Source organism: Sus scrofa, chromosome 10 (genome assembly GCF_000003025.6).
Source record: "Sus scrofa isolate TJ Tabasco breed Duroc chromosome 10, Sscrofa11.1, whole genome shotgun sequence".
Lineage (NCBI taxonomy): Eukaryota > Metazoa > Chordata > Mammalia > Artiodactyla > Suidae > Sus > Sus scrofa.
The window spans coordinates 32,265,149-32,278,167 of record NC_010452.4 but is presented as its reverse complement, the minus strand read 5'-3'; the positions used below and the strand labels follow the sequence as shown (position 1 = coordinate 32,278,167).

General features: G+C 52.9%; 2 protein-coding genes across 2 annotated transcripts in view; one reads left to right on the top strand and one right to left on the bottom strand.

The window, feature by feature from the left end:
• DNAI1 (dynein axonemal intermediate chain 1) overlaps nucleotides 1–2,995 on the top strand; it is an 80,272-nt gene extending 77,277 nt beyond the window's left edge. The window contains exon 20 of the mRNA XM_021064678.1: nucleotides 2,672–2,995. Within this exon, the coding sequence (XP_020920337.1) occupies nucleotides 2,672–2,770 (99 nt within the window). The 3' untranslated portion in view covers nucleotides 2,771–2,995. The remainder of the gene's footprint in view (nucleotides 1–2,671) is intronic.
• On the bottom strand, nucleotides 2,991–5,032 carry ENHO (energy homeostasis associated). Its single transcript, NM_001164858.2, is given in 2 exon segments — nucleotides 2,991–3,869; nucleotides 4,827–5,032. A coding segment is annotated over 1 exon segment (231 nt). The 5' UTR covers nucleotides 3,709–3,869; nucleotides 4,827–5,032; the 3' UTR covers nucleotides 2,991–3,477.

Here is a 13,019-nt window from a genome sequence, read left to right as displayed (position 1 = left end):
TTCATCATCGGCTAGGCTTGCACAGGGCTTCAGCGCCAACAGTCCCTGATCTGGGAGCTGCGGGTCCACACAGGGAAGTAGGAAATGAGCCTTGAAGAGGGTAACTAGGTCAGCGGCCAGGCAGTCCTCCTTTTAAGCCCTGGTTCCTTTCTGGGATCTGTAATGATCCGAGACCCTGCCCAGAGCCCAAGGGCCCTGAATGCAGGCCACAGAGCCCAGAGCCATGACCTCAAAGTCTAGTCATTAGAGTCCCAATGTAGATTTAAGAACCCAGACTTAGAATCCAGAGCCCAAGAACCCAGAGCCCAGTCCATCTGGGTGCTAGAAGGGAAAATGGAATTTGCTTTCTGCCAGGTACTGGGCCAGGAATCAGAGCAGGGCCAGGGCTGGACCAAGTTGCCCTGATGACCATACCTCCTGGTTGCAAGTTGGGGTATTTACTTGCAGTTTGATGCAAGGGCAGGGGGCTGTCTCTTTCAGCTACTGACACCTGCCCCCCAGCCCCTACCAAGGCAGGGGTCACTGCATTATCCTTCTCAGGCAGGCCTGGTCCATTCCCCACCACGGCCAGGGAGGAAAGGGCTGGGAGTTGGCTGGGCCTGTAATTGTAGGCAGCTGGGGGAGGGGGTGGACTTGGCTATAAATACTCAGAAGGCTGCTGAATGCCTGCAGCTGTGGCCCAGAGGCTGTGGTCGGCTGGGGGTGGGCTGGGGTGGGATGGGCTGGAATGGGCTGGAATGGGGGGAGGGTTGGGTGTGGTCTAAAACTCTTTGCTAAGCCTGGCTAGCTGGCCTCGAGGAGGGGTTTGAAGGCAGTACAATTTGTAGAACAGATAAAAATCTGCTCTTAACGTAGTGAGGAGAGACCCAGGCTTGAGCTGGCAGAGCTGGACAGCCCTGGGGGAGGGATGGTGGTCACTTCTTGGGGCTGGGGTACAGCCATCACACCTTGAAGGCAGCAGATCTGGGTGGGGCCCTGCCCTGCCCACACTGATCCAGGGAGGCAAGGATCTCCCACAGTCCAAAGCTTCTCAGAGCAAGGGTCAGAATCTCTATCTCTGAGGACCTAAGGAATCAGAGGGTACCTGGGAATCAGAGGACCTGGGCAGGTGACAACTGGGGGCTGGTTCTTGGATGGATTGGCAGTTCCTGTGACATGGCCATCTGATGTATCAGCAGCTGAGTGATTGGGGCCAAAGGAGGTCCTCTGGGCATCTCTGGCGCCCCCTCTGCAGGCTGCAACCTCCCTGATCTTCCCAAGAGGCCTTGGCCACAGGGGCCGATCTCCCTCCTGGCCCAGGGGCTGACCTCCCTCCTAGCCCAGGGGCCTTCCCGTGACTGGTGTCAGAGCCCAGCTTGTCGAAGGTCAAGGCCCCCTTTCCCCAACCACTGTATAGATGGAAACTGAAGCCCAGAAAGCCAAGGAACTTGCCCAAAATTACACAGGGGGTTAATGACAGAGCTGGAACTAAGAGCCTGACTCCCAGGGGGATGAGGTGAGGGCAAGAAGAGAACGCGAGCTTCCTTTGGGAGGGAGAGGGGGACAGAAAAAAGACATCTTTGTCCTCTGCTTCAAGACTGCAGAGGTAAGCTGGGTGGTGGCAAAGGCACTGGGCCACAGGGGAGGGGGAGAGAGATTTGGGAACAGGTGCAGGGGTCACCGAGCAGGAAATCTGAGCTCGGTAGGGTGTCAGCAGCCGAGATGGGGCCAGGAAGGGGCCTGCTCACCCTGCACCCTCCCCCACCTCACAGCCCGGGCCAGACCCAGGCGGAGGCCTCAGCAGGCAAGGCTGGGCCGGGTGCCAGTGAGCAGTGGGCACAGGTGGCTGAGGGCAGGGGCTCAGGCACGGAGGGAAGGCAGGAAATGGCAACCGGCCCCACCTAGCCCACACCCCACTGCCTGGAGGGAAAGGAGGATGCCTGTGAGTGACACGCATCCCAGTGCCCTGTCTTCTTCTCAAGGCCCAGCTTACCAGCTAAAGGATTAGAGTACACTGTAGGTGTGTGTGTTTGGGGGGACGTGTCCACCAATTCAGAATCTGCTCTGCTGAGGGACATTCCCAGCTGAGGACATCTGGAATCACATGGGGTAGCCCATCTGCCCTCCTGGGTCTCCGGACACCCTCTCCCACCCTGGTATGTCTGACCCAGCAAGCTTGGCCCCAGTGGTACCCGACTCCCCAGGGGACCTGAAAGTCCGAGGTAAGACTAGGTGAGGGCCCCCGTGGCTCTGTCCACTCTCTTCCCTCCACACACACATACCTCTTAGCTCCTTGTTAGGACTCAGCCAGGAACCTTCCTGTGGGAAGGGGGGGGGGTCCCAACGGTAGAGGTCCTGGGCTATAGCTGTCTCTGGCCTGACAGGTTAGTTTGAGGGTCAGGTGGTGGACTGTGAGAGTCAGGGGGTGGATACATTCCCCCACTGCTCCAGCATCTGGCTCCTCTGTCGATCTGAGGTTCAGAAACAGAGCTGGATGTGTCTTGCAGGCCTCAGCTGGGCCCTTGGTCACCTAACCTGAGTTGGTGCAGGATGGTGGAGGAGGAAGGAGGCAGGAGAGGGGCATGGCACGGCTGGGGAGAAGCTGGGCCGAGGTGGTGGGGGTGCTGGGGGGAAGAGAGAGGTGGCCCATCCCTCACCATTCCTCCCCCACGTGTACTTCCTGTCTCCCCAGGAAAAGAAGGGGCAGGAAGTGCAGAAGGGTCCAGCCGTGGAAATCGCAAAATTGGACAAACTGCTGAACCTGGTGAGGGAAGTGAAAACCAAGACCTGAGGGCCTGGCCTATTTCTTGAACCTGGTACTGGTAGCCCCTGACCTTGGCACCCCCTCCCAGCCTGAGCACCCAGTCTGTGTGTGACCCCATCCCTGATCAGATCCCAGCATCTGCCCTCAGTGGCCTGCTCCAGCCCTGGTCCCAGCACCTCACCCCAGGGCTTGGCCCTCAACCCCCATTACCCCCTCCCACTGTGCCCAAATAAACCTGTGTCTGGAAGCCCACATACACCTTTTATTTTGCTATAGCCAGGCTCCCAGGAAGAGGAGAAAATCTCAGCATAGAGCCATAGTTCCATTTATTACCCAGCAAACAGTAGGAGGACCAGAGGAGGGGCCCAGCCTGGACACCCTCTCATTATTGCCGTGGATTCCAGTTTGCTTCCCCAGCCTCGAGGGCCAAGAGGTGCCTGGCCTTGGGGGAGGGTGGAACCCAGCCCCCGGCCCTCCAGCTGGAGCCGAGTCCGGATGGCCTTGGCCCTAGCACCAACTCCAGAACTCCCACCCTGGGCCTGTCTCCCTGGGGCCAGCAGAGTCTCTCCTGGAGCCAGGCCAACTAGACTCTGGGCTGCTAGGTCCAGCTCCAGACAGGCTGGATTCTGAGTCCTGGACCCCAGGCTGGCTGGATCCTGGGATCCTGATTCCAGGTTCCAGGCTGGGGTGGACTTATGTCCCAGACTCCAGGCTAGGCCGGGGGGGCAGGGCCTTCAGGGCTGCAGCAGGTAGCTGCCTTCATGGCTGGGCTTCTGGGGCGGGGGTGCCTTCTCAGGACAGGGGCCAGGGCTGGAGTTGGGACTGGATTCCGAGAGGGAGTCGATGTTGGCAGAGCGGGAGTGGCAGGCCCAGCAGAGAATGACCCAGAGCAGCAGCAGCAAGAAGCCTACGAGGCCGTTGCAGATGATGGCGATGAGGGCCCCCTGGGAGATGGCTGCCCCCATGACGGGCAGCACCCTCAGACAAGCACAGACCCAGGAGCTGCCCCGATGGCGAGGCCCATGCCGAGGCGGGACTCCGGGGTAGCCGGCCTTCCAGGGAGGCTGTCTGGTCCACACACTCAATGATTCCTGGACAGTGGAGACGTCCACCTGCAGTCCTGAGCCTGTGGGGGGATTGGGGGTGGGGGGGACAGAGCAAAGGCAAGGGTGGTGAGGAGGAAGGGACAGGGTGAGGCCTAGGAAAAGAGGGGTAGAGAGGAGAGCCCCCTCCCACATCTCTGGCCTCCCAGCAGGTCCCCTAGAGCCAACACCTGGCTCTGGGCACCTGGATGGGGGCGTGGCCACAGTGGGGAAGCTGGAGTAGGCAGCCTGTATCTCATTCTCCTTTGACCCTGTGGGCATGGCCTGGCCCTGCCCCCTGAGCATCCAGCCCACAAAAGCACCGCGTGAGTGTGTGGGATTGAGGAAGCCCAAGGCCTCCAAGGGTGGGTACTGTGACCAGCTTCGGTGTGGCCTGGGCGCCTCCCACCTCTCTGGACGCTAGCCAAGCAGCCCAGGAGACCTCCAGGGGCGCCAGCTCACACAGAGGGAACTTTGTGGAGGCCTGGCAGGCATGTATGGATCTGTGTATCCAAGACTAGGTACCTAGGTGCTCCGCTCCCTAAGGCTGTCTCTCCAGGTCAGGTGCGTGTGTCTGTATGTCTGGCTCTTATTCTGTCCCTTGGTTCCCTTGTCTGGATGTGCGCCTCTGCCTCTGTATACCTGTCTCTCTAGGTGGCTCTCTTTATACGTTTCTCTGTGTGTCCCCATCTCTTAGTGTCTGAGTGTCTTGTTTCTCTCCCAGTCTCTTTGTGTATCTCTGTAAGTCTCTGTCCATCTCTTTCTCCCTGTCTGTGTATGGATCTCTTGTATCTCTCCCCCTCTTTCCTCCCCGCTGTGTGTCCATCTGTCCCTGTGGACGTGTCTCTCTCCTCTCCGTAGGGTCTGTCTCTGTAGTTCTGTGCGTCTCCTGTATGTCTGTCTTTGTGTCTGTCTCTCTTTCTCCCCGGCTGTGTCTCTGTGGGGGAGTCCGTGTTTCTTTATCTCACGTCCCCGTGCCTGTGATGGAGGGCCCCTCTTACCTGAGTTGAGCCCGGTGCGCGCCCGCGGGAAGGTCTGGGGCAGCGGGATGCTGGGCGCCGATTGAAGCTGGGAGCCTGCAGGCGGGGGGCAGCAGGAGGCGGGCGGGGGTGACGTCCCCTCCCCCGGCCCTCCCCCTCGCCGTACAGCCTCCGCCGGCCGCTCCCGCCGCGGCGCGACCGGGGCGGCCTCTGCCGCGGGCGGTCTGCGGCGAGCGGGCACCTCCTCCCCCTGGGGCGGCGCCTCCTCCGCGGCCGTGGCCGCTCGCTCGCACGGCGGCGCTCGGGCGGCGGCGGCAGCAGTCTGGGCGCGGGATTCGGCTGGGCTCGGCTAAGTTCGGCAAGGTTCGGCTGGGCTCGGCTGGTCTCTCGGCTGGGCTCGGCCAGGCTCGGCCGGCAGCAAAAACAGCGAAGAGTCCCGCCTCTTGGGAGGCCAGCGGCCGGCAGCCTGTTGGAGGCGGAGCCATCCCCTCGCCGCTGCCGCCATTCAATTGGCTGGCCGTGCCAGGATCCCTTGCCATTGGTGGTGCGCTGGGCGAAGACTGGCCCACCCCTCGTGCAGGAGGGGGCGGAGAAGGGAAGAGGACTGAAGGGGCTACTTCGGCTGTATTCCTCCCCAGGGAAAGGGGTGGGGGCGAGGCCCACCTACTTGCCGGGGTTTCTTGCACCTTCCACACAAGATCTGCGCAATATTTCAACAAGGCCAAAGCCTCTGTGTTCCTCTACTTCAGAAGACCGCTCTTCAATATCTTTGAGAGGTCTCTGCTCCCGTCATCTGGAGGAAGGCTCTGGGACCCCACATCTGGGAGGAGACAGAACCTCCTGGTCTTGGAAGACCCCTCTGCTCACGGACGTGCACTCCCACTCCCCACTTCAAAGAGTCTGTAGTTGGCTCCAATATGCCCCGATCCCAGGAGGTGTGAGCAGCCGTGCCAGCATAAGTTGTCCGGACACATCTGTTGAGTTCCAACCCAGTGTTGGTCACAGACTTGTACTTTGTTCTGCTGTAGGGGAGCCTAGGACAGAGAGGAATGAGGCTATTCTGAGGGATGGCTCAGCCCTGGCTGGAATGGGACCAGTCATGACTACATCCATCCTAGAAGCTCTCCTAAGAGGAGCTTGGGCAGGAGCCATCAGGCAGACCTTCCTATCCTACCTCATATGCCAGTGATTCCTAGTGTTCTGAATGGACCCTTTTCTCATTCCCCTTGACTGTTCTCCATGGATAAGCACATGAAGTCTCTCGGTTCTCTCAAATCTAGCATTAATTTATCTCTGGAATTCTAGATACAGATCCAAATGCCTACCAGAATTAGGGTGGTGTCGGAGTTCCCTTTGTGGTGCAGCAGAAACGAAGGGACTAGGAACCATGAGGTTTCGGCCCTGGCCTTGCTCAGTGGGTTAAGGATCCCGTGCTGCCGTTGCCCTGAGCTGTGGTGTAGGTCGCAGACACACCTCGGATCTGGTGTTGCTGCGGCTGTGGCTTAGGCCGGCAGCTGTAGCTCCGATTTGACCAGTAGCCTGGGAACTTTCATATGCCCCAGGTGTGGCCCTAAAAATCTCAAAAGACAACAACAACAAAAAAAATTAGGGTGGCGTTGATTTCTGGTTTTACCAAGTAACCAAGTTTGTGATCCTGGGCAAGTTTCTTAGCCTCGCCTTCCTCATCTGTAAAATGATTTCAGTAATAGCTACCTCTCAGGGTTGTAGTTCACTGTACCAGACCACTCACATCTCAGCAAATGCCAGCAGACACAACCCCAAGGACCACAGGGCTAAGGGGCCCCTTCCCCCAAAGAGATCCCTATAATCTAAGTGTTCTCTTGAAAATGAAAAAGGAAAAGATAAAATAACCTAAAAAAAAAAAAAAAGTCATCCAAACCTACTGAATTAGAGACTAAAATAAATTTTCAGACCTGAGTTTACCCAAGTGGATTAATTTTAGTTCCCTGCCCCTGTCACCCAGCAGGGTGGGGGCTTTGTGAACAAGATCAAATCTGTTCTAGGAAAGAAAGAACACTAAAAACATTTCACATCTGAGTGTAATATGAGTGAATTTGTGACCCAGCTGCAGGAGTTCAGATTTTATCCTGAAGACAGTAGGGAGCCACTGAAAAAATTTTGAACAGAGGAATAGATGTGATAATATCCAGAAATTAGAAGGATGATTTGGTCTGTTGGGTGGATGGAGGGATTGCAGGCATTTGAGACTGAAGCCAAAGAACAATGACAAGGGATAGAAGTGATGGAGGGGAATAGGAGTGGCGAGAACAAGAAAGCATTGAGAATACTTGAGAGTTACAATTGGCAAGACTTAGAGACCTAGACCTGTAAGATATGGGGGAAGGGGGAAGAGGGAGAGAAAAATCTGTGACAACTCCCAGGTTGGTATAAGGATACCGTGATGTCATTTACTAAGATACAGAACACATAAGAAGGGGTACGTTTCAGCAGGGGGCTGGGGAGGAATGATGAGTTCCATTTTGGATATGTTAAATTTGAGGTGCCAGTTGGACATCCAATAGACAGTTGGGAGTTCCCTTCGTGGCGCAGTGGTTAACGAATCCGACTAGGAACCATGAGGTTGCGGGTTCCGTCCCTGGCCTTGCTCAGTGGGTTAACGATCCGGCGTTGCGGTGAGCTATGGTGTAGGTTGCAGACGTGGCTCAGATCCCGCGTTGCAGTGGCTCTGGCGTAGGCTGGCGGCTACCGCTCCGATTCGACCCCTAGCATAGGAACCTCCATACGCCACGGAAGTGGCCCAAAGAAATAGCAAAAAAAAAAAAAAAAAAAAAAAAAAATAGACAGTTGGATAAACAGGTCTGAGGTTCAGGAGAGAATTCAGGCTAAAGATAACATTTTGCCTGCTGTATAGCACAGGGAATTATATCTAGTCACTTGGGATGGAACATGATGGAGGATCATGTGAGAAAAAGAATGTATGTATGTGTGACTGAACAGTAGAAAATTAATGGAACACTATATCTATAATGGAAAAATAAAAATCATTTTAAAAAAAGATAACATTTTGTGAATTTCAGCAAAAGAGTCAAACCAGAAAAGTAAAAGAGCTCACCCAAGAAGAATAGACACTGGCTTAAGTAAAAAGATACATTTATAGTCAGATACCTGAAACCTAAAGACAAGGATGTGTCAAGAACAACTGGAACTAAGAGACACAAAACCCATAGATTCTCTCTTTACTTCTTATCTCTCTTCCTTTCTGCCTGACTCCTTCATTTCCCTCCCTTGCCCTGCTCCAGCGCTGTCATCCCTATCCCCCTAGACTGGCTTCCGATGCTCTTCTGGTCCACATGGTGAAAAATATGACTTAAGACAATCCAAAAGCTTAAAACTTTTTTTTTAGGACCACACCCTTGACATATGGAAGTTCCCAGGCTAGGGGTTGAATCAGAGCTGCAGCTGCCTGCCTATACCACAGCCATAGCAATGTGGGATCCAGCCACATCTGTGACCTACACCACAGCTCGCAGCAATGCTGGATCCTTAGCCCACTGAGTGAGGCCAGGGATCAAAACTGTGTCCTCATGGATACTAGTCAAGTTGTTTCCACTGAACCACAGTGGGAACTCCCCAAAGCTTAAAATCTTAATGTCTAGGCATCCAACAAGACACTGGTTTTGCTTTCTTGGTTGCAGTTTGCAAATTCCTCAGGCAGTACTCTGATTGGCTCAGCTTAATTAGATGCTTAACTCTAGACCAACCAACTGTGGCCAAGGGATGGATGAGGGTCAAATTGCCACCCATGGCTCCCGTGATAACTGTGTTGGGGTAGGCAGAGCAGAAGAGAGATGGTGAGAAAGCAGAATGGCAGTTGTTCAGGATTGTCCATCCTTTGTTACAAACACATCGTTTCCCTATATGTTACTTTCTTTTGGCTGCCCCCACAGACCTGCAGAAGTTCCCAGGGCAGGGATCAAACCCAAGCTACAGCAGTGACAACACCAAATCCTTAACTGCTAGGCCACCAGGGAACTCCTGTTTCCCTATATGTATGTTTCCAAAAATGCCCTTATATGCATAATCCAACCATCTCACTGTACATGTGCCAATAAATTCACCTCCTTTTCAGGGTAGGGCAACTCAGTGACATTCTTCAAATATGGGTTCTTGGGATAATGTCTCTAGACTCTCTAGTCAGGTCTCTATAAACTGTGATTACAGCTTTTAATCATCCCATTACCTTTGTTTGAACTGCCTTTGAACTACCTTTAAACCACCCCACCCCCATAAAAACTCCTGATATTTAGAGATGGAAGAAATAGAGAATAAAATCAAGTGAAAAGAAACAGTGCCCAGTGGTCACTAATCTAGAACATTATCTATATTATTTTGGCCATGAATAACAGGAAAAATGATGGGACTAGGAAATCTCTTGGCTCCTGTTTGTCGGCTCACTTCTTTGGCTACAGAGGTCCTCCACCAGCCAATCTGGCTGCCCTACGTTTTGCCCGCAAAGGTGAGATTCCTTATCCAGGACTCTGAGAGCACCTGTGGAGGATGTCTCTGTGGGGCAGTATACCGATTAGCACTACACTTTCTGGTGGTATCTTAGGGATTTTTCTGGAATTGAGCAATCACAGATCTCTGCATTTATGAGGATTGGGTACGGTTATATTTTTCCTCCCAGATGATACAATTCCTCTAAAACTACTCTTTTAAAATTAATCGTCTGTCACTTTCATCAGTGGGGAGAATTCCTTTGGCTAATAACATATTTCACTGATCTTAAGGCACCTTTTTTTTTCCAGTTGAAGCAACTTTGAAATCGGAATAGGTCTTAAAATTAACATGTAATAGCTTTTAAGCCTCTTTTTTTAAATAATTCATCAACTAAACTTGCCTTTTGGAGTTCCCTTGCGGCTCAGTGGATTAAGGACCTGATGTTAGCACTTCTGCAGCTCTGGTTACAGCTGTGGTACAGGTTTGATCCCTGGCCCAGGAACTTCCACGTGCTTGTAGGCCTGGCCAAAAGAGAAAAAAAGAAAACTTGCCTCTTGTGATGGAACCCAAAATTTATTAAATATAGTAAGTTTATTGGTCAGAGTTCTTTATCACTAATAATGAAATCCACCCTGAATAGTGGAAGCCTACAAGGGATTTGTTAAAGGATATTATTTAGCTCAGAATTATTGGGAGGGCTAGGAAAATGGACTTGAGGCTAAGTGTCTAGGAACAACACCAAAAACAATACCATACAGCCGGATGAGGAAATCACAGTCATTGCCACTCCAAATACTAGGCCCGAAGAATTCAACTTCACTGCCAAATTTACAAGCTCATAGCACTTCTGTGGTAAGAACTCACTATTGCATCCACTGGGAAATGACCGCTTTTACCCCCAAAAGCTAGACACTTGTGCTATAGGAAATTGAAGTCCTATGTCCAGCCTGATTCCCTTCATTAGGAACGGAATTAATTAGGTAACACAAGAGTTTACAAATAACCCTAGATCTTACTGGCTTAATAGCAACAGTGTATTCCTTGCTCAGCTACAGGTCCAGCATGGGCAAATGGTAGAGAAAGAGAATCACTCACTGTGGTCACTCAGGAATCTAAGCTGTTGGAGGCTCTGCCACCCTACAGATATGGACCCTCCAAAGTTGGCTGTGGCAGAAGACAGTGAGGGAAAACGTATCCTGGCTTCTGTTCACATGGCATTGATCAAAACAAATCTCACGGCCACAAGTGCAATCCTCCTGGTGCCCAGAAGGAGAGGAGAACCAGAAATATTGGTGAACTTTAGTGATATTTACCTTGCTCATATTGCTCATGTCCAATCACAGTCTCACGGGGGTTGGGGGGGCGGGTAGCATGCCTGCCCACAAGCTGCAAAGGCTGCTGGGAATTTTATTTCCAACTTCTGTGTTGAAGAGGCTTGGTTTTAAAAGGAGAATTTTCCCATATAGAAAAACTGTTTAAAAGTTGAAAACATTCGGAGTTCCCATTGTGGCTCAGTGGTTAATGAATCCGACTAGGAACCATGAGGTTGCGGGTTCCATCCCTGGCCTTGCTCAGTGGGTTAAGGATCTGGCATTGCTGTGAGCTGTGGTGTAGGTTGCAGACGCGGCTCGGATCCTGCATTGCTGTGGTTGTGGCGTAGGCCAGTGGCTACAGCTCCGATTTGACACCTAGCCTGGGAACTTATATGTGCCGCAGGAGCGGCTCAAGAGAAGGCAAAAAGACAAAAAAAAAAAAAAAGTTGAAAACATTCACGAATACAACAAACTTCCACTGCCCTAATCAATACTAGAATGTCACAGAACAATGCTCTCCGATTTTTTTTTTTTTCCCTTTTTTGGCCACCCTGCTGCCTATGAAGTTCCTGGACCAGGGATCAGATCCCAGCCTCAGTTGTGACCCAAGCTGCAGCTGCAGCAATGATGGATCCTTAACCCATTGTCTCAGGCCACGGACTGAACCTGTGTCCCAGTGCTCCCAAGACACCACTAATCCCAAGGTGCCATAGCAGGAACTCCAAGTGATAGCTTTTTAGGGCTGCACCTGCAGCATATGGAAGCTTCCAGGTTAGGGGTCATATTGGAGCTGTAGCTGCCAGCTTACACCACAGCCACAGCAACGCAGGTCCTTAACCCACTGTGTGGTGCCAGGGATCAAACCCAAGTCCTCATGGATACTAGACAGATTTGTTACCACTGAGACACAACAGGAACTCTGATCGCTATTTTTTTTTTTTTTTTCACTTTTTAGGGGCCGCACCCAGGGTATATGGAAATTTCCAGGCTAGGGGTTGGATTGAAGCTGCTGGCCTACACCACAGTCACAGCAACGCGGGATCCGAAGCTGTGTGTCTGCCACCTACACCACTGCTCAAAGCAACATCGGATCCTTAACCCACTGAGTGAGGCCAGCGGTCAAACCAGCGTTCTCATGAATGCTAGTCGGATTCATTACCGCTGAGCCACAAAAGGAACTCCGATAGCTATTTTTATTATTACTGTCCATCTTTCCTGGGCTGTACAGATGCAGGCATGCTGGGACAAGGGGAGAAGCTAAGGCCCTGGCAGAAGGTGGGAACCACTATAGCTTTTTCCAGGCCACCCTGGAAAGTAGGGCAGAGAGGAGATGCCTGGCCTCAGCACTAGGTGGCCCAGGTTGGAGCCCAGGGAGCCCCAGGGCCCTGCGGTGGTATCATAGTCTGTTCCCAGACAGAGAGGCCTTGTATAGAGAACCAAGGGTCCCACGGCTGAAGCCAGCAGGTGGGGGCAGGGAAGACACAAAGCAGTTACGTTCTGGGCCAAGCCAACATGCTGTGTGCTCTGGTTCCCCTGTCTCAGCCCTGTGCCTGTGGCTGCCCCCAACCCACCTGCTCACTTCTCCCCTGCCGAGCCATCACCTGCTTCCTCAGCTCCACTTCCCCAACTCCCATCACTCCTCAGCCGCTGCCCCCCCACTTCTGCTCTCAGCATCCCTGAAGCTGGCTCACCAAGGTCACTTGCATCTCCCTGTCATGGCCAGCGAATACTTTCTGCCTTTATCTTTGTTGACTTCTTGGCAGCAGTGACGCTGGTGATCCTTTTTTGAAACCTCGTCTTCCACTGTCTTCCATGAAGCCACTCTCTCTGGGAACATGTAGGCCTCCTCCTAAAACAACTATTGTTTACTAAGCACCCAGACTTCATCTGACGTGTGCATTCATCACAGCTTCCACTCACCTGTGGACAGACCAGTTCCATGGAACAGATGAAGGAACCAGGGCTCAAGGCTTGCAGCGGGCTCTTCTAAGGCCGCACAGCGACAGCAGTAGTCTGGATTAAGACCCGAATTTGAGGCATTGCCCTCAACTCCATCACGCTGCCTGGTGGCCTCCCCTCTCTGGTCCCTGCTCAGCTTCTTTGGTGGGCTGTGCTCTCAGCACCCCACCTACTCTCTTCCCCTCCCTCTCCTCAAGTGAGCTCCTGCCATGTGGCTTCAGTGCTTTTTTTTTTTTTTTTTTTTTTTTTTTTTGCCTTTTTAGGGCTGCAGCCGTGGCATGTGGAAGTTCCCAGGCTAGGGGTCAAATTGGAGCTGCAGCTGCTGGCCTATACCACAGCCACACCAACACCAGCTCTGAGCCGCATCTGCAACCTACACCACAGCTCACAGCAATGTAGGATCCTTAACCCACTGAGTGAAGCAGGGATCAAACCCATGTCCTCTTGGATACTAGCAGGG